The 21,228-nt window shown below is 36.6% G+C and overlaps 1 protein-coding gene and 1 long non-coding RNA gene across 2 annotated transcripts in view; one reads left to right on the top strand and one right to left on the bottom strand.

Annotated features, from left to right (window-relative positions):
- The window catches only part of CNTN1 (contactin 1), a 219,746-nt gene that overhangs the window by 40,998 nt on the left and 157,520 nt on the right, over nt 1-21,228 (bottom strand). Inside the window, exons 8-15 of the mRNA XM_085043378.1 lie at nt 19,887-19,983; nt 19,550-19,731; nt 18,226-18,350; nt 16,091-16,208; nt 14,490-14,640; nt 13,805-13,932; nt 11,042-11,217; nt 1,989-2,109 (exon numbers count right to left, since the gene is read on the bottom strand). Coding sequence (XP_084899504.1) covers nt 1,989-2,109; nt 11,042-11,217; nt 13,805-13,932; nt 14,490-14,640; nt 16,091-16,208; nt 18,226-18,350; nt 19,550-19,731; nt 19,887-19,983 — 1,098 coding nt within the window. The remainder of the gene's footprint in view (nt 1-1,988; nt 2,110-11,041; nt 11,218-13,804; nt 13,933-14,489; nt 14,641-16,090; nt 16,209-18,225; nt 18,351-19,549; nt 19,732-19,886; nt 19,984-21,228) is intronic.
- The window catches only part of LOC146443366 (uncharacterized), a 135,699-nt gene that overhangs the window by 41,375 nt on the left and 73,096 nt on the right, over nt 1-21,228 (top strand). The gene's annotated exons all lie outside the window — the stretch shown is intronic.

The following is a 21,228-nucleotide window of genomic DNA, read 5'->3' as shown; positions in this document are numbered from 1 at the left end:
GTCTGATGAGACACCCATTCTCCTGCAAGACTGGGAAGCCTGGTTCACTTTAGAAGCCTTCAGGCTGGAAGGTTTGGAAAAGTTCATCAGTTCCAACAACTTTCCTTCTTTCTTCAGAAGATACCTCTACAGCTTCTCATCTCACCATCAGTTTCTGAAAATGGCATGTCTCAGGAAATACCAAGGTCCAGCTGCTCCATCGGGAAAGCTGATACAGGACCCACAACTAACCCCAAGGTTGGTAGTTCTTTCAGCAGGGGAAGCATGGCTCCACAGGGTCCAGATATAGTGGGCAGAGCCAGGTGCTGATATGGCAGTCCCAGGTACCAGGGGCAGTGAACTGGGGACATCCAGCTGACAAAGCACTGCATATACCCAAGCAGTGCATCCAGGAGACAGCTACCCACAGCACAGGCCTGAAGCACATCCAGGAGGCGGCAGGGACAGAGACAGAGCTGGGAGCAGGCATGTCTGTAACGCAGCACCAGTGGGGGCAACACAGGGCCAGTCAAGTCTGTCGGTGCACGCAGGGGCTACAGTCTTCAGTGTACTAACATCACTAGCAATTTAAACAAGATCACACAGGACAATCCATATGAACTGGTAAACTGTTTTGTAGACAGACAAAATGTCTTCATGTGCCTGCAGTGACAGTGGTTATCCTTTACCACTCCATTGATGAGATGCTCTCGAATACAGCTCTTTGTTTTCATACTTTCCTGTTGCTTCTTCTGTACCAATGCAGTGAAACTACAATCCAATCTTTGTCATATTTCATAAGATATTTACTCTTGGCCCAGTAAGATGCTGAGTTTTAAACTGACAAAAAAGGCAGTAAGAATTACTCAGCCATTAAGCAGAACTATGTTCATTGTATTCAAATCCAAATTTTGAGATTAAAACGAATGCTAATTTCTTCTACAACATAATCTATCAGCAATGATTCTAATTACTGGGTTGGAAGGGGAATCAGAAGCTTGATAAAGCACCTTGTCTCACTTTTAGTTTCTAAAAGGAACTGCTTTCATAATACTAAGACACATGAACAGATCCTGCTCTGTTACTTTGTAGATGTATTCTGTAGTGTCATCACTTACCATATTTGCTTTGACATTTTATCCAAAACTGATGATATTTCATAGCCTGTTTATGCTCAGCAAACATTAAATACAGAAATATTCAACTGCACAACAACCTGAGATGACAGAAGTTCAGAACCACGACACTAGCTATATTTCAGCTGCTCCACAGCTCTGTGGTGTAACTCGAATGTGGGGCAAAACACAACAGCAACGCAGATCTAGGTACAAGTTTAATCTGCTTTGAATTGTCAGCCAAACAGAGCATTAGCACTTCAGAATGTGTTATGCCCACAGGCACAAAAAAGAGTGAAATGCCCAAAGGACATTAACTCATGCTATTAAATCTTCACATTGTAGCAGATCTTGTAGGATACATACTGTATAAGCAAGAACAGCATTTTGAGACCGCAGTAACACTTAACAGACATGACTCAGATAAAAACTCAGTGATAAACTTAACCTCAGATGTCTTGATTTCTGTAATTTGAAAACTCAGAATCCTTTTAATGTAGGCCTAGTATTATACACATTCATTTAATCCATACAGCTTTATAAAAAATGAGAAGTAACTTTAAAATGTATCCAGGATACATTGAAATGATCCTTGAAATCTCTTTTTAATAATGAACACTAAATTAAATGATCTAAAAATTGATATAATGTAGGGAAAGTACCCATAATAAATAAATCTTTATCGCTTTTCAGGAAAACACATACTCAGACCTCTAAATGTCTGCAACAGAATCAGTACCCTGAGCAGATTTCTTTGACTTTGCATGTTCATGTACTTCTCATTTAAATTTCTGCCATCTATTACTGAGAAAGAACATATCCTAAACAATCAGAAACACTCTGCTTGCGTATGTGAAAACCAGACACATTTCTGTATTACCTGGAGAACCTTACCTCTTACCACAAGGTCAGCTGAAGCTGAGGAGTTGTCCACAATTGTCTGAGCAGTGCACATGTACCTCCCCGCATGCCGCAGCTGAACATTTTTAATCAGCAGCTCGCCGTTGGATTTAATCTGTCACAGAAACAGCACTTACTGAAACTGGTAAACATCCCTATACAGCTATGTGATACCTGTCTACACATCCCTCCCAACTGATTTACAGTGGTTGCTATTTCCAAAAAGTAAGTGCTTACTTTGAGAACAAATCAACCTCAAACATACGCCTGATTTATAGTACAGCTGTTGGAAATGTGCTGTGTTTACTGAAGAGCTGCAACTCTTTACTGGACATGAAATAACCAGACACCTTAGTAAATTATTTTAACAAATCAGCATTTCCATCTTACATTTGAAGCTGATATCTGAACATCAAATTAAGTCAAGACTTTGTTCATAAACCACAGTCAGGTGATTTTTTTTCACCATTACCTGCTTTTATTAAGCACATTGGTAGGACAATGTCATGGAGTCCTACCAACAGAGCAGGATACTGTTTGGCTCCTCCTTTTTAATCCTAAAGCATTAGCCAAGTTTTTATCTGAAAGAGGCTAGAACCACAGCCTAAACAAAGGTGCACCAACACCTGCCCTGTACTCCTTGCCAGCCCTTGCTGCTGAGGCCCCTGTCAGGCTGTACATGCTCTGCCCTGGCTCAGCCCTCACTGCTCCTTGGTAAACAGCAGGACCTCCAGGGAAGCAATTTACCATTCAACAAGCCCTATACACTCATCATCCCAGACCCTAATCCTTCCTTAACACTTTTCACCAGTGCTAGACTACTGGGAAATACACAGCTATGTTTTCAGATGGCTGTGGGGTCCACTGGCTACCTTTGGGTGTACAGAGAGTCAAACAGAATATAGTATTTTTGTCCTATAACACTTCTGAGTAACCATGTGTGCACCCGTAGAACAAGGAGTAGAATAGAGTCTGCTATACGCACCACAGTTATTCTTAATGAAAAACGCATTTTATGTGAAGGCTTTTATATAAATGCTTAAAAATAACATACTTGAAATATTTTGCTTATCCATCCTTCATTTTATTCCAGAAAAAGATTACTAGGCTAAATCAATGGGTTATACATGTGCTAGTCACAGAGGGATTTCACACAAACCCCAAATGTTCTCTCCAAAATACATCTGATCTTTCACGGGAGTAAAAGTACCACAAAAATTAACAGATGGATTTACACCACATTATATCAATAGGAGTAACATTGAGATTTCCTAATTCAGTGAAAGTTATTAAAAAATACAACTAAAAAATCAAAACCAAACCCATTGAGATAACGTACTGCAATCCATATACTTTTACACGCAGGAACAAAAGGAATTTAGATGTGAAATAGTATGTACAAAAAGAAACTGCAAACTATTCAGGTGTAAGAACTAGTGTTCTGATCATCACAGGTTCTGGGGAGCAAGGAAGACCTTCAAGACAGTTGCAAAGGTTATGGGCTATGTCCCTGCATTTAGACATTCAGAAGAAAGGTAATCAAGCTATGTCATCCAGTTTATGTTTCCTGATTGAAAAGGATGGGGAAAAAAGTAAGGGTAAATCTTTTCCAAATGCTCTGAAACCACAATGAGAGTTTAGAGTCTATATTTAGGGGAGATTAAAATACCCAGATAACACTACCCTTTTCCTTTCCAGACTCCAGTGAGGAATTTGGTTGCCGACTTCAATTTCTGCTGGCATAAAAATTCAACACGAACTGAAATCTATTAACACCAATTTTTTTTGGTCCAACTTAAGAATTCATATATTTAAGAAATTACTGTGGCAAATAAATTATTGGATAAACAAAGAATCAAGTACACATGAAAGAAAGTACTTAATTCTGGCTAGCCATACTTCAGGGTCAGCAAGAAAGGGAGGTTACACTGCACCTTCTCTTTCTGAGTGACATAAGTACTATTAGCAGGGATCAAACAGATCACCTGGATCAGTGAACAATCCAATACTCTTGATATATTCCAGATAATTTCTCTCTTATTATTAAACTAAAGTTATTATCAAAATGAAGCTATTATTAAACTGTGCCCACGTGTATATATATATTCACACTTTTCACTCAAGGCTAATATGACACGGCTTTTAATTTAATTTGTCAAAGTGCATGTAGCATACAGAGATGAGGTGAGTCTGGGACAGTGTCATTTCCATTCTCATGCCTCCCCAGTTTATTCACAAGAACTCCAGGGAAACTGCTGTTGCAGACAGCATCCTTTGAAAATCTGCTGAAATTACTGCATAAATGAACACTGTCTGACTGCCTGACTAATCACATGTGAGCCCTACAGTGGGCTAAGCAATGCTGTCAACAGCTTCCAGGAAGAAAAATCAGTCAGTGTCAGTAGCTCTATGGGAACAAAGAAGGCAGCTACCTGCTCCTCCTGCTCTGCCCTCCAAAATATTACAGCAAAGAAGATGCAAAACATCAAACTCTTTGAGTTTTCTGTTGCTGGTTTTTGTTTGGTGGTTGGTTTTTTTTGTTTTCAGTCTGTTTTTTCTTTTTTTTTTTTAATTCTGTTCTTCTTGGTTCTGGTTTTAATAAAAAAGACAAACAGTTCCCTGTTTGACTGCTGTGTATAAATACTTAGTTCATTAACACTAAATGTCATCCTAGAAAGAACCACAGTGCCTGTAATTCTCTGATCATTGCTTGCGCTTTGATCTGCAAATAAACATAAGCAAACGCTGGGCAAAGCAATAAGGTTTAGAAAAACTGCATAAACAGAATTCTCATAATCATATAATTACTTTAATAACAAATGATTACAAATTCTTAATAGATGTAGTAGTCATTAATTTCTATGTTTGCACCTGAATTAAAATACTTTATTATATTTATTGGTCATGTGCCCCTATACTTGCCCTAACAATAATTTCCATTATGGTAGCTTGGTCTTATAATCTAAATGATGAAAAAGAGATGGAAAAATGTAACATAATTTAAAAATCATCAACCCATAGATATGGTGTTGCATCTTGTTGCTTCAGAAGCTCTCCTGGAGCAAGGTTTAATGCAGTTGGTAATGAAGCTTTCCATACCTCAGAAGAAGCCTAAGTTCTTGGTGGTAAAAGAAGAGCTTACCAAGCAAATAAAGAGAACAGGCATCAGCAAATTCTGTCCACAAATTAGATATGAATGTACTGCATGTTTTCATTCAAAAACCTCATCTTGGCTATGTTTAAAAATGCCTTCCTTAACTCAGAGAAGACTAAATCACAGAATGGAAATAGTGATAGCAGTACTCAGGGATGTTCCAAGGGTATCTGTGGTTCACCACTCAGTACTTACCAAGTTTCAAGCAAAGACTTTCATCATATAGGCCCTACATTTATGATTTAATAGTGGTGTCAAAAATAGCATTCTATGACCTATTTCTGATATTCACTGTTCTTTCTGGCTGTCACCTTTGCCAGTGCACTAAATTGCTGAAAGGCATTAGAAAGTGCCCCTGTGCAATCAACTATCATTTGCAGGAATCTAGTATGTTAATTGCAAGCAGTATTCAGGTTTTTTGGGGCTCTCAGAGACAATGAAGGAACTTCTGTTAATATAAGAGTTACAGGACCCTTTTAATAAGAAAGCTAACTTGGCAGAAATAGAAGAACCTGGTAAGCAGAGACTGAGTTTTTTTTAATTCAGGTTCTAAAATTAGACATCTGAGCTTCAGCATTGTTTAATACACAGTAGAGGTGAAATGGTAATAGAATCAGTAAGAAGTAATCTGGAAGAGATGGGATTCTTGGTGATGAGATCAGTTTGTCCAAAGTTAGAAATACCTCTAAAAATCTTCTTCTACTACCTGTACCAAAAATTATTAACTCTAAATGAGTTCATGTGAATTGCTTTGATCGTGCCAGTACAGAATCAGCTGTGTGTTGCTACAACCAAAACAAATAATCCAACAGCTGCTGAGGAATGTTAATGTAAGTGTGATTATAGACGCTTTCCTGATATTGACATCAGAGATAACATGGGAACAACATCATCAGTGCAATGCTATTGTCTTAATCCTATTCACCTGAGACCTTTTTTTGTTTTATAAGCCATAGTTACAGATAAATAAAAAACTCAGCAGGATAATAATGACAGTTATTCCCACTAAAGAATCTTTTCCTTCAGTGAACTATATTTATATGTAAAGGATATACTGTGCTAATTCTACCCTTGAGATGTGGACTGGGAAGTATTTCCAACAAATATATTATTATTTTCCATTTAGCATACCACTGAGAATTTCTGAGGACACAGTGCTTTGTACCAGCATCCCTGTGGTAATGGGCCTTGTTATTTCATTTACAATAACAGAAAAAGCCTAGGTACTTGCTCACTTATGCTCATGGCTCACAAATTCATGGCTGATGACAAATGTTCACAACACCCTTCAAACTACATTTCTCTGAGTAGTGTTCACAGTTAGCTTTCAACTCCTGCTACCTAAATGGGGATGGCACATGAATTTTGATAGCTTGGTAAGTCTCACAAGCACATAAATGTTACTGTCAGCTGCTTTTGCAGAGTATTTTTTTTTTTAATTCTAGCACAGAAGTTGGCAGATTTTCATCTTCTAAACCAATTAAAATTCTTTGTGCTGTAAGTAGAATAAGTTTCCTCAAAGGCTTCTGTCAGAGACAACTGCTTGTTGGCTTCACCCTCAGCACTGTATCTTCTGCTTTCCCTCCCCTCCTTGCTCTTAACCACTGACTCCATCTGTCTCATTCCATGCTCACTACATTACTATTAGCCATTGCCTCTAAATATTACTCCAAACCTAGCCAAAATATATGACTTCCAGCTCACTCAAGTCTAAAGCACCACCCTAATACATCAAGGCAATGAAAGCAATTTTCTTAAAGGTCTTTTCCATCCTAAACTACTCTATAATTATATCTAAACATTTCACTCCATTTCTTCAATTCTCTTAAACTTTCTATTAATTTCCTGGTCTGCAGCTGGAGCTAGATGACACATTCTGCAAGGAGGATTACCAGGGAAAGCAGTGAAGAAAAATAAAAATTAAAATCTTTGTATATTTTCTGCTGCAGAAGACAGTGGAATCATAGAATCGTAGAATAGTTTGGGTTGGAAGACAGATTTATATAATAAAAGTGTCTCCTCAGCAATCTACTGAAGCAGCAGCATGCAGCAGAATAACTTTGTCAGCCATGTCCAGGAATGAACTGCAATTTAAAATAATTTACAAAACCTAGGCAGGAATAAGTCTCTAATCTGATTTTTATAGTTCAACTTGTTCTTTGTTGTTTACAAAACCATCAGTTTTGGAGAAGAAACAAATGAAATGTTTTGGCAAATACTGTCTCCAATCTAGAATTCATCTCACCTCTTTCCAAAATTTGTAGTGTGAATTGTGGTATCTGGACTAACAACCTTTAACAGTTAAACAAAGAAACAGGCCCTTCCATGTGTGTTGTACTTAAATGTAAAGTAACTGTCTGGTCATGTACACCCAGAATATTATGAGTGTCACCCCAGAAGATTGCAAAGCTTTCTGTACTTCAGAGAGGGATAAAGTAAGAGGAATAATATTTGCATAACAAAAAAGCAAGCTTTTGACTATTCAGAGAAGTCTACACTCCTGCATGATAGCTGCAGGGATACAAAGCTAGTTATGCACAGACACCTTGGATTCAGAAGCGACTTCAAAGCTGAACAGAGCCTGAGCTATGGGTCCTGCAAGTTCTGTGCTGAATGTATTTGTCTGCCTTTGGGCCATGTCCCTGTACCTGTACACTGCTAAGTCAGAGTCTGTGTGGATTCAGCAGGGCTTAATTCCTGTTCTGTAGCAGTTATGACACCAAGATGTGTCAGCATCAGCTTGAGAAATGTCCCCTTCATATGAGAAAGTATGAGGGGGCAACAAATCAGTTGTCTCTATGAAAAAATTCATCAATTGGCCATACTGTATCTTTCCATCATCACTTTTTCTATGAATTCTTAAAGAAGAAAGCTATTTGCAAGCAGGTCAAGTTCCTGAACACTTGTACAGCAATTCAATATAACTTATTAAAGATAAAATGGTGATAAAAATTTCACTAGAGTTTCAGATTCACTGATATTGCTTAAGATAACTAATGAATAATATAGCAAGCAGAAATATTGATGGTATGGAAAGCATTTTAAAATTTATTTGTGTCATTACGTCATTAGGAAAACCACAGCCTAAATTTGGACTCTTCCTAAGTCTAAGTTTCTGACCTGAACAAGTTACATTGTGGAGTTCCTCTTCCTGACTATCCATGCAAACGGACTAGTGAGACTCAAAAGTATTAAAATAAAAAAGATTTTTTTTTTGGTAAGGAACTTAAAAAGGATATTATTTGGATACTGTTTATACTTTTTAATACAAGTGCCTTTAAAGTAATCTTTTCAATCTTTAAAAATGCATGACAAGAAGCAGATCTGTACATAACAAATGACCAAAGCTGTATTTTTTTAGGATTTGGAAAGATGCAATAATATTTAGTTCCTCAATCAAATAATCAGAGGAACAACCATACATAAAGTAAAAGGTAATCAATTTAATAGTTAGATTTTGAAGATTCCATTTGACTCCTTGGAAGTTAACCAATTTTTTTTCTACTTTAAATATTGCTGTCACAGGAAATGAAAACAGAACTGAAAATGTCCTTTTGAGAAATGAATTCTAGTACTAATGAAATTCAAATTAGCTTTCCCTTCAGCAATGATGGAGATACCAAAGCTTGCATTTAAAGAGAGTTATGCAGGTATTTACATGAATTTAATTAGCATTTCATTACGTGTATACGACAATAATAATAGTATTATTTTGAGAACTGAAATAGAGAACTGTGACCTGAGAACTGTGGTTCTATCAAGTTTCAGCAATTTGATCTGCACAGTCACATAAATTAATAGTGATATTATCAGAGGGACAAATGAGGATTCTTCATCAACAAGAAATTACAGCACAGAGCACATGCTTCACATATACAGTAATTTTAATATACTCAGTGGAATATTTTTAGCTTTTGTGTTTGTGAAGGGCTTAGTGGCAGCACGTTTCAAGCTCAGCAGTTCAGGCTGCTGCTGTCAAATGGAAGCCAGCTCAGCCTTCACATCTGAGAAAGCCTGAGCAAACCTGCCACCCAGTGACTTCAGCACAGAACTGCCAGGGAGAGAGAAACTAGCAGGAGAAAATCCCTTTGCTTGCACAGGAAGGAGAAAAACTCTTAATGCAAGAATACAATAACAAACAAATAGAATAGAAATGCAGAAAGTGCATATTCCTCTTAATTACATCCTTTGCATAGGATTTGCTGAAATTGTTGAAAATTCTGTTTGTTATTACTTAAGCACTGAACCACCTGTCCTAGGTTACAATATAGATGTATTTAGTATTCTATTACCACCAGCTGTGAGGCATTAGCTGTTATCTCCTGCTATGACTCACCCCTGATAACAGACAATGGGCCATCAAGAAACCACTGCATGACTCATGGAATTATCTCATCCTACTGTGAGATGCTCCACCCAGGGGAGGAGCCAAGCATTCCCACCTGGATATAACCTGGCTTTGGAACTGCCCAAGGCAGCCCTGTCTGCTGGATTCCCAGAGGACAAGAGCTACCACTGGACCTTCAGGTGGAGACCAGACCTTCCATGGGATCACTGCTTCAACCGAACTACTTCATTTGGATTGCTACCATCATCCTGACTAATAGGATGTCAGGTTGTATCTGACTCTGGCAGTGTTTTTTTTCTTGTATTATTGCACTCATTTTTCATTTTCCTATTAAATTTATAATCCTGACTTGCGATCTCCCACTGGTTTGTTTTCAAACTAACACACCACCTAATAACTACAAATGTAGACTTTAAATGCAATCTCACTGCCTCCTCTGTCCTGGATAAAAACCAAGCTGCCTGTGGAAGGGCAACAAACTCTTAGTGTTTGAAAGAGAACAGTGTGGCTTCTTAAATATGTCTTCCAACTCAGCAAATGAGCAGGTTGAGGCAAATATTGACTCCTCAGAGGGTTGGTTTGTTCCAAGTCAGACTGAAGTATTTATGCTTCAAACATCTTTTCACAGGGATATAAACAGATTCTGAAAGCAAAAAAGGGAATATCTTGATCTGTGGAAAATCAGATAATATTGCCAGTCCAGGGGAAGGGCTCTTCAGGAGGCACTGGTACATCACTTTGAACACAGAGCTGAAACTAAGCATGATTCCTGGTGTTCCCAGAAGCTGCAGCTACCATTAGCATTCTTTCCATATACACAGTTTCTCTTGGGAGCACAAAAATGAAGAAGGTATCTAAATTTGAGGATTTTTATATAATTTAAACCCAGAAAAACAGAATAAATATTTACACAAGTAGGCAACCACTCAGAGGTTGCTGAGTATTAGGCAAATCAGCATGTGATTAGACATAACAAAAAAAGGTTTTCTAATCAAGATATTAATTTTGAATAACCTTGACAGAAGACTCTAGAAACATAACCACACATACAAATACGAAAGAACTATGATTGTTCCATGTGCCAAAATGAGTGTCTTTGTATTAACTAGTTTAGCCTTCACATAAAGTGTTCTTGTTCAATGTTTACAGACTGTTTGACTCCTACCCACCATCTGGCCTAGCCTTGTGTCAAATTCTAGAAATGCTGATGAGAAAAACAGGGGTAAGTAAAAATTAATGCATTTGCACAATTTTTTTGATGTAATTTGCACCCTGTTTACAATCAGGCTACCTACTTACCAGCTATTTTCACTAATAGTCAGAGTGGGATTTATCTGAGGTACCAAAATACGTCAATTTAGATGTCTGATTATAGGTATAGGCCTGCAAGTGTCCATATGTCTGTGAGGTGTCTGAATTGTGATTCTACTTTATGTTCTTGGCCTACTGCATCTTTCTGGACCCTAACCAACACAGAAAAGACAGCTATTCACAACAAAGAAAACTAGGCTTTCATGTATTAAATAAGGATATATAGTATCTTACCATAACATTCCTTTCATAATGTTCGTGTTCTTTCTCAAAATCTATTACAAAGCCATTTAGAGACCAAATAAACGTCAGGTCTAATGTGGGATCATGGGATGCAATGCATTGCATGGTAGCATTCTCTCCAACGGTGACATCAACATTCAATGGAGCTAAAGTAATCCTTGTAGCTTCTGTGAAGTTAATGGCAAACATGGAAAATTTCAATAAATAAATGTTTATTCAAATATAAGCTCTGCTGCATAACTATTTGATCATACATTAAACCACTCCCTCAAACTCCACTTTACATGTTATTCATACGACTACATTTCAAAGGACCAAACTAAAGAGAACAACGAAAATATTTTAGAACTAAAATGCCTGACTTATGCTTTAGCTGTTTAAATAACTGAATCACATTACTGACTATTTAAAACTATTTTTATTTATTGACTATATCTCAAATAGAAAGAAGACACAAGATGAATCGTATGTGACTTGTGTTGCATTTCTTATTTCAATTATAATATTTCCTAAGCTTTAAAAATTTGTCTCTTTAATGAGTGAAAAGTTCTGCTTGGTTTGGCTGAGTCAGATCTTCATTAGAGCAATGCAAGGATTGAGATCTTAATTCATCTGTTGAGAAACAATATAATAGATGCATAAAGCTGGGCAAATAGCTGCATGTGAAAAAGAAGAGAAAGCAATACAAGGTGAGGAAGAAAGCTGTGTAGGCCCCAGCAATGTCTCCTATTATTACAGGAACAAAAGAGAAGGCTCACATCTCATGACACTTGCTCAAGCTCTTGATATATGAATCAAACTCTTGTGGCAAATTACCAGCTGTTCTGGAAGGGACTCACTGGATCAGTGAGACTTGTTACTCTTCTTACAATTATTATCATAAAACAAAAAGCCACAGAATATTTTCCTTATGCCATGACATGTAATATCTGTCCCACCAATATGAGAGTGGTACTAGGGTATCAAAAGTTGGAAGACAATACCCAAAAGAAAAAAGGGTTGTTGCCACTAGTTGAAGCCTCAGCTTGAGCTTGCTGCAAGTAGCACACTCCACTCCATCATACACAAAAAAAGAAAATATCCTCAGTATTTTGTCAATCTACCTCAGAAAGAAGCCTTTCTCTATATCCTACTCTAGTAATCTAGAACATGCTTAATACTGAGATTATGAGGACGGCACAACTACTGCCTTCTGCAGTAAGGAGATCTCACAGTGCGCTGGAGCAATGTGTTAACATCTGGTCTCCAGAGTCTTAAATATGGACACATGCTTGGGACACTTGCTCTATTCCAGTGTGATGCTGCCTGGATGCTCAGTACTTGGCTCTACCATCAGGGATTTTGTGAATGTATATAAAAATACATATATACATACCAACTCTAGTCTAAAAAGTTGCTGCAAGAGTGGGCCAGTGGCAGGGAACGATGAGCAACTGGAAAAACCAGCAGACTTTGCAGCGCCTGTCAGCTGCAGATTTAACTTTGCAATTTCCTATAGTCATGTGCAAAGTCTGAGAGGTTTTATGGGCCACACAATGTGCTTGGGAATGACACTTCCAAAGCATTCTTCATCAACCCTCCTAATTGCCCACAATGTGGAAACAATTTTGAAATAAGTCATCTGACCCTTCTGTCTCTGCTGTGACATCTTACACTCTTGATGTTCATTTTTAGATGAATCAGAGCAGAACTTTTCAATATTCAAAATTTCTTTGTATTAGTTTGTAAGGTTTACAAACATATTGTTTTTTTACTTCACAGTGCAAATTAAGTATGTAAATTTTCTTCCTGATTTTAGAAGATATAAGTATTAAGGGACTGGATATATTTATGTAAACTTTCAAAATAATTAAATGCCTGAGGGTAATATCAAGACACAGGAAACAGCAGAAGATGATAAGAAGTAACTGCAAACATCAAAATATAGTTTTACATTTCATTTGATACAATAAATTGTGTATGTATCTGCCAGAAAATTGCTTTCATATGATCTGATGCTGCAGACTAATTCTTACATTAGTACATCAATATTGTGGCATTGAGCTGTCACATCCAGCATGATTTCTGGAGCAGAGATTACGTATTTGACAAACGACTCTTCTTCTATCAGTGGTACTTGACAGACATAGCTGTTACAGAATGCCATCCTTCCTGTCTGTAGTCTACAGTTATTTAATTATTTGACGTCAGATTTAAAATACACTGTTAAGGATATCAGTACTCAATCAGTAAATACAAATGCTGATAAAGGAAGGTAATTCAGAAGTGCAATCAGGCGGATATATGCCCTTATCTCACAAATTTCATGCATATTTCTTTAACAGCAAAGCTCTCTTAAACATGCTTATACCACAACAAAAACACCAAAACACCCCAACCAAACCAAAACAAACAAATGCTCCCACAAAACAAAAACCCACAACATTAAGAAAGGTCAGCAGGAGTTCCATTTCTCTGAGTCACACCTTTGCATGAGTGCTAAGCTACCAAATAGAGTGAACTCATTAAAACATGTCAATTCAATGGATCTGATTTAACAGTCTCTTATAGAAAAATCAACCCTGAAAATTGAGATACAGTGTTAGAAGTGGTGCAAATATACCCAGTTTCTACTGAGCAATATGTTTTTAAAGCATCAATTCATTGTTAATGAGCAATTAAATTAAAAACAACAAATGCAGAACAGCTTGAAAATTAGTGATTTCGAATTAAGGGATTCTGCCCAAAACAAACAAATGCAATTCTGGGGCCTACCTGTCATTTCTAGAACACCAGTGCTATTGGCTTTTCCTCGGTTGTTTTCTGCAAAACAGGTGTAGCGACCCTCATCCAGCTTGGTGACATTGATAATTTCCAGGCTCCCATCATCCCAGATACGTATGCTATGGAAAGTGCAAAAAATACATCAAGAGAAATTAGATTTTATATTAGAAAGCAATGCTTCCTGTAGAACTGCAATAAGTGAAAGAACAAGCTACAAACATAATTTGAAGCTCACATCTAACAACTGAATTTATAAACACCCCTAGAGTAAAAAATATTTGAAGAGACTGTGGTGTGATTAGAGCACATGATCTCTTGCTCTTAGGAGCAAGAGAATGTACTTCTAGTCACTTGTACTCATTCAAGTATTTTTCTTAAGAGTTTTATGGTACAATTCAATTCTTAAACCAGACTGCCTAAAGTTGGATACCCTGCTAACTCTTTGAATCCATACTGTCAAGAACATTTTGGCATATTATTTTCCTGAAATTACTCATTCTCCTGTCTCTGAAGTCCGCAAAATGGAGAACTATCCTACAGGATAGATAGATAGATGATGATAGATAGATAGATAGATAGATAGATAGATAGATAGATGATAGATAGCTAGATAGATAGATGATAGATGAGGCTCCATTTTTAAGGCTCAAAGTGTTCACTAACAGTCAATACTAACCGGCTCCCATTTACAAGCAATTCTGTTCCTTTGCTCCAGGAGAATTTTGGCTTAGGAGCAGCTTTAGGCTTGCATTCAATGATTACACGCCCCCCTTTAGCTGCTAGGATTTTCTTCTTCATAGGGTTCATTTCAAAAGTAGGAGGTGAAGCTGAAAGCAAAAATTAACACAAATATTGTTGTTAGTGATTTTACTGCAAACTAGAATTTGTTTGCAGCACGCAATAAATGACAGAACTATTGAATTGTTTACATATGTCATTCTTCATGCCAGTGAGAAAAACATTAATGATACAGAGATGTGCTGGGAAGTAGATGGTGATCTAAAAGAAACAGGAAAAATCATTATGTAGTGCTGTGCTGTGTTACACTAGGGGTTTCTTTCTATTGATTTTTGAACTTTCATCTGAGTTTAATCTAACAAGATCAAAGTCCATGGAAAGTTCCTCCCTTTCAAAGGGCCTTTTGATCAGTCCTAATAAAATTCAGATTCCTAGAGATAAATTTCTTTAACAAGTTGCTCACTCAATCATGCTGCCAAAGAAGAGTTGGGTTTACTGTTCAGTGGTTTTAACCCTCTCTAGAAACGAAAGTTGCACACTCCTCATTCTTTTTGATTTTCTGTTTGGCCAGCTGGCTTTAGGCGCACTCTCAGATGCATAAGAGTAATGAGACATGACTGTCCTAAGTATCACACTTATGTCTCTGACATCATGTCTTTGCTCAGTAATTTTCTCTTTATTTCAAAATAAATAAAAGAAAAAGGCTTTTAATTATTTTGCATCTTGGCATACCATCATTAATTATGCCAGCCAGTGTGTGCACAGCCTGAGGAAATAAGGCAAGTATTTAATTACAGAAGTACAGAGCACAACTCTGACCAATATCCACGTCTTACCAGCACTGAATTTTGAAAATGCACCTATAAAAAGTGCTCATTTTGTGTAAACCAAGCTGGTAGTGAGTACACAGTAATGGAACAACAGTGTAGGATGAAGCATTGTTGTGCAATAGGTTGGGAAAACCAATAATAGTTTAGTTCTTGGGAAAAATCTGAAGGCAAGTCTGAGATGGAAAGAACACTAACTACTGCATGGAAATCTAGAAAAAAATATGTCATACAGCCAGTGTATATGCTCTAATGAAATTAGTAAAAACATCAGAAATGGAAGGGGAGAGCAAAGACAAAGAGCTTCAAAGGCCAAGTGACTGGTTTCCTAAAAAGCAGATTTTGCCTCACAGAAGAGTGATTGTAGGTGAGCAAAAATGAAAAGGCTTCTTAACCAGTTTTGCAAGCTTGAAAGTGTAGGCAGCAACTCTATGTGCTTCATGTAACTTCTGCACTATCAGCTCCTCTGAGGGGGGACAGCAGAAAACAAACATCATAAATAATAACAAAGACCATGTCCCACAAGTTAGTAACTTTCCTCAAGTTGTTGTCAAAAAACAGCTAGAGAGCTCAAATAAACCCCATGTCACCTAGAGGGAGTGAGGGTTCTTAGCTTCACCCTCACAGGAATCTGTAACCAAACAGTACTCACAAACATAACTGCTATCATACTCAACCCTGAAATAGTAAATAGAGAAGTAATCTCACTGACCCACAATCTTCAGTTCAGCATTTGCATAAATAATTCCATGCATGTTTTCTGCTATGCACTGGTACATGCCGGCATCATCAAAGGTCAGACTTTGCATTCTTAGTTCACCTTTCCGGAACTAAAATAAAAATAAAACAACAAGATATTAATATAAACTACATAAGGTGAAGAATTCACACCCATCCACATTCTTTCTTTGTTTTTATTTTTTTTTTCTTTTTCAGTGACATTGGGTTCACCTTTTTTAAAGAAAGATTCAGTGTCATTCAATACTTAAGTTTCTGGAAAAGTCCTAGCTGAGTGTCAGTAGACAAATTTACTCTCTAGTCCCCTGTTATCACACCAATGCAAACACTACTGATTTAGAAATAAGAAACAAGGAATTAAATCAATTTTATGCACATAAACTTTATTATGCCATGCTCACTGGCCAGTACTTTCTGTTGTTACATTATTTTATAAAAGTAAAAAGTAAAGCAAGTCCCAGTGAGGTAGGGGTTTTTCAGAAGATTCCTCTGGGAGATAGTACCAACTATTTCTTATTAATTTGTTTTAATATAAAAAAGAAAAAACGGTAAATCAAAATAAGGTAGTTAAAGTGGGATACTTTGTAAATTACAAATAGATGTCAATCAGGTTTTGAAAGATCATGTTAATAAATTCTTTTTTCTTGTGAAAATCAAACTGAAAGCTTTAACTCTTGCATGAGTGCATGGTGTAGAGGAAGATTAAGAGAATACTAGTTCGCTGAAAAGCGAGCAGATTAAAGGAAATATATTTCCTGACTGTTTGATGTGAAAACATTGTAATCAGATTTTATACAAGGAATCTTTGTTGTGTGGTAAATGAAATGCCTAATTACAAGTTATCTGATTTAGAAACAAATTATATTTTCAAGGCAATTAACATATTTTTTGCTATCTTCCATTTGGAAATCATCTTAATATCATAGTAACACACAGCATAATCTTCTGGTGTACTATAGGAGATTTACACACAGTGCTCTGCAATCCAGTATGTAGATTTTGCCAGTGAAAGCCAAGTTCAGTGGGGACCAGCAAAGAACTCACTTGTTAAATTATTTGTTCGCAAGATCTACCAAAACTAGACAAAAGCATTGTTTTTCCTGGTTTAAGCTACCTCCATATAGCAGATGGTGATATCCCTGTTCTGCCTCCAGCCTCACACATTTTTCTTAAGATACACAGTAGAAAACAAGCTGCCTCATTGTCTCTTTTTGTTTGCTTGACAAAATCAGAGTCACCACAGCTCCACAGATGCAGAGCTGCATTGTGCCCTCATATCCTCTTGTTTTTTAAATGACTTTTCATTTTGTCTAAGCAACAGATTTTAAATACACTGTTGAAATGCCTGAACAGATTTTGCCCAGAGAAGCTGTGGATGTCCCATCCCTGGAATTTTTCAAGGGCAGCCTAGATGGAGTTCTGAGCAACCTGGGCTAGTGAAAGGTGCCCCTGCTGATGGCCAGGGGGTGGAACTAAATGATCTTTAAGGCACCTTCCAACATAAACCATTCTGTGATTCCATGATTCTAGGATAGAAAGTCTACTTTGTTCAAACCAAATAGCGAATGTAATAGAATTAATTTATCAAACAGTACTTCTTTAAACTTCACATCACCCAAACATTTGCAACACTCTGTGTCTAGAAAAAAAAGTGAAAAAATACAGGATATAGAAACACCATTGATAATTTCAGAAATACTCTTTCTTGTCATATCTCCACTGACTTTTTTGTCATATTTTTAAAGACATGTTCATATTTAATGTAGTAAGAAGGATTAATTTTAAAGAGAAGCTGATGAACATTTTTTATCCAGTGTGAAGAGCATTTATTTAAACAGGCCTGGAGAAAAAGGGATATCCACCTCCTAAACATTTGGTCTAAAGTTAAGTTCATAATTCAAAGCTGAATACTAAATAGCTTGAAGAAATAAGAGAAGATTGAGACAAAACTTTAAAAAATAGATTTTAATGCCTAATGCAAATGGAAATCAGCAAATATTTGGATCTTTATAATTAATTTTCCTTTAACCTTTTAACACTGCATCCTTCAAACAATTGTTTCCATGAGCTAACCAATCAAGCCTGTGTTGCCTACATCAATATACTCACCGAGGCACCGTTCTTCAGCCACCTAATTGTTGGAATAGGCTTGCCTGTAGCTACACAGGGCCAGTATAGGTCACTGCCTATATCCTTCTCTGTGTCATTGATATGTTCTACCCACTCAGGAGCAGCTGAAGAATAAAATACATGAAGCATTGTAAATACAGCACATACATATTTAATTAGCATTATGTTGTATTAATTCCACTGCTTTTTCCACGATACTTAAACAGGAAACACAAAGCAATGATGATAACTCAGCAACGCACCAGTACAAAAAAAGAAAGAAGTTTTTGTCTTACAACATAGATTCAAAATAGCTTCAAGCTATTTTTTATGAGAAGAAAATATGGAATTGAAATAATGTTTCCTGAATGACCAAAGACATAAGATATTGTCACTTATACTGATTTGTAGACTATTCATTGTGGAAATCACTTAGTAGCAACATGAAAATGATAGTTAAATGACATGAAATTGTGCAAAACGATGTATGTACTGAAAAGATCTCCAAGAAATTATTCTCTTGGTCCAGATGGAATATGTAAGAAAATAATATTGAAAACAGTCCAGCATTTTTGCTTTTGCTAAGCAAACAAACCAATTTATTAGCTTTACGCTTTATAAGCAGATTATTTAATAATCTTCCCACACTGATTCTGAATTTGTTCAACTGAAGTTCTAGTGCTTTACTGAGGATCTTAACTCAGAAGATCTTCTGTACAGCCAATGAAAGAGACATAAATCTTCTGAGGGTGATTCAGGTGTTATGTGTGACCTTTTCATATCATCGTTTTATGGCATAAACCTCAGTCAAGAAGTCAAGTTACTTGAGATTATTTCACTATGAGCAGGAAGATACAATTCTTTAGTTACCTAATTTAACCAAATGTATACAGGGAAGTGACAGAGAGCAGAAGAATAAAAAACTGTACATAGCTAATAAAAGAGAGAGATAAGACAGAAAACACAAACAAAATGAGAAAACAAGAAAGTGTAACAAACTTAATGTTCTCTTTTCTCTTCCAGGAAGTTCTTTCACTTCAAGTATTATAAACTGATTTAATTTCTATTATGCATAATTTTATTAACACATAACTGTCAAGGTGTATATACCAGCTATAATAACAAGACATATTGTCATGCAATTAATGAATAAATGTCATGCTTGGAATTTAATGCGTGAATTTTGATTCTGCTCTATTAACTTGAACAGCAGTGTGTGAGTATGACAGTATGACTCAACACTGACATCAAGCATGAAAAAACAGATATTTCCAACTTAAGTAAAAGCAACATAGATCATCAGGAATAAAATTGTTCTTCCTACCTTGTACATAAACCCTTGCTTGATGTTTATCTTTTCCTTTATAGTTTTCAGCTTCACACTCATAAAGTCCTTCATCTTCATACTGAATATTGAAGATCTTAAGAACTGCACCAGACATGCTTATCTCAGCAGATGCTGGCAAGGGTTCAAGGTATTTACTCCATCTGAGTTCAGGAACCGGACTTGAAAAGGTACAGGAAAGAACAAATCAGCATGTTCAAGAACTGGCTGTTAAATTGCAGACTACAAAAAGAGCGTTTGATCATGAAACATGTATTTTCATTCCCTGAAATCTGAAAGCAAACTGTGCTCTACAATGACTTTAAAACACACTTACTTTCCAAGAGCAAAACACTCCAGTGTCACATTTTGCCCCAGGAGAGCATACGTGTCCTTGAACTTCACCTTGATATCAGCAGGATATACTTTTGCTCCTAATATGAAAAAAAAATTCTCAGAAAAGGCATGGCAGAAAGTTATACAGCTATTAAAATTTCCACAGTTAATAATACTTCTTAAAATTCCAGACAAAATTATTCTTTACAGTGAATCAACAGCCTGGCAATTCAAAAAAGTATGTGACTAAGCGCTGAACCTTTATTAGTAAGGCTTAATTGTTTTACTCAGCATCTAGTTATCATTCGCTGAATGGCAAATCCTAACATTTTTTACAGAATTTTTAATCACACTTGAAGGATGATGATGTACTGTGTGTATGGGTAGAGAAAAACCTGAGTCTATTTTCGACAGATTCCTTTACTAGATAGAATATTTTGAATTATTTTGAATTTAAGATCAGTTTTATCTCAGTAAGGGTATGAAGGAGCTAGAGCAAGCACATCTGTAATTTAATGAGGGCACAGGAATGTTAACATAGTCAAATTCCCCTACTAGTGATCCCTGTAGGAATCTTCTTTTCTAGACGAAGATGGCAGTGTGAATATTGGCCATGAAATATTCGGTCAAAGATCACTAATTTGTAATTACTCAAATGCAATCAGTAATATGGGCAATTTTACAGATAAAAGGGTCACAGAAAAATTGATGATCAGTTTATGAGAATCTAGTGACTGACAGTCTGAAGTGACAAAAGGGAACTTGGTTCCTATTTGGAAAACATACAGTTCTCATGAAGAAATGGTGGCAAATAATCCAGCAAAATAAAGCCACAGAGGTGCATTAAGAGATTGATCATGAGACACAAAGCTCTCAGGTCACTGTTGGATAGGAAGTTTCATCAGGGAAAAGGATTTTCCTCCTTCATGGAGGATTTTTCTGGGGTAAAAAAAAGTAAATCCTGAAGCTGTTCATCAACATTTACATGAAATTTCTGCTTTACAGTCATACTCCTTTGAACCAATGCCAAGACTAGAAAAGACATTGAAGATTTTAGGATGAGAACAGGGGCTTATCACATAAAAGAAATGGGGATTCTAGGGATAAGAACTGTGTTCTCAATGATTTGAAAGGAAATTTGGGAATGAATCCATGGAGATTTCCTTCACAAAGTTTTCGCTGTGGATAGGAATGATTTGGATCTCTGCATCTGAAACACTAAGTAACATTGTGCAGTAGCCATTATGACTTGCCATATTAATTCTCCTTACAGAAATGAAAGTAGTTACGAATTAGCAAGATTATAATAGACACAGTCAAAATACTGCGCGTGCATAGTATTG

This window comes from Lichenostomus cassidix, chromosome 1Aa (assembly GCF_008360975.1).
Source record: "Lichenostomus cassidix isolate B80296 chromosome 1Aa, HeHo_3.0, whole genome shotgun sequence".
NCBI classification, from domain to species: Eukaryota; Metazoa; Chordata; class Aves; order Passeriformes; family Meliphagidae; genus Lichenostomus; species Lichenostomus cassidix.
This window is presented reverse-complemented; position numbering and strand designations above follow the sequence as displayed.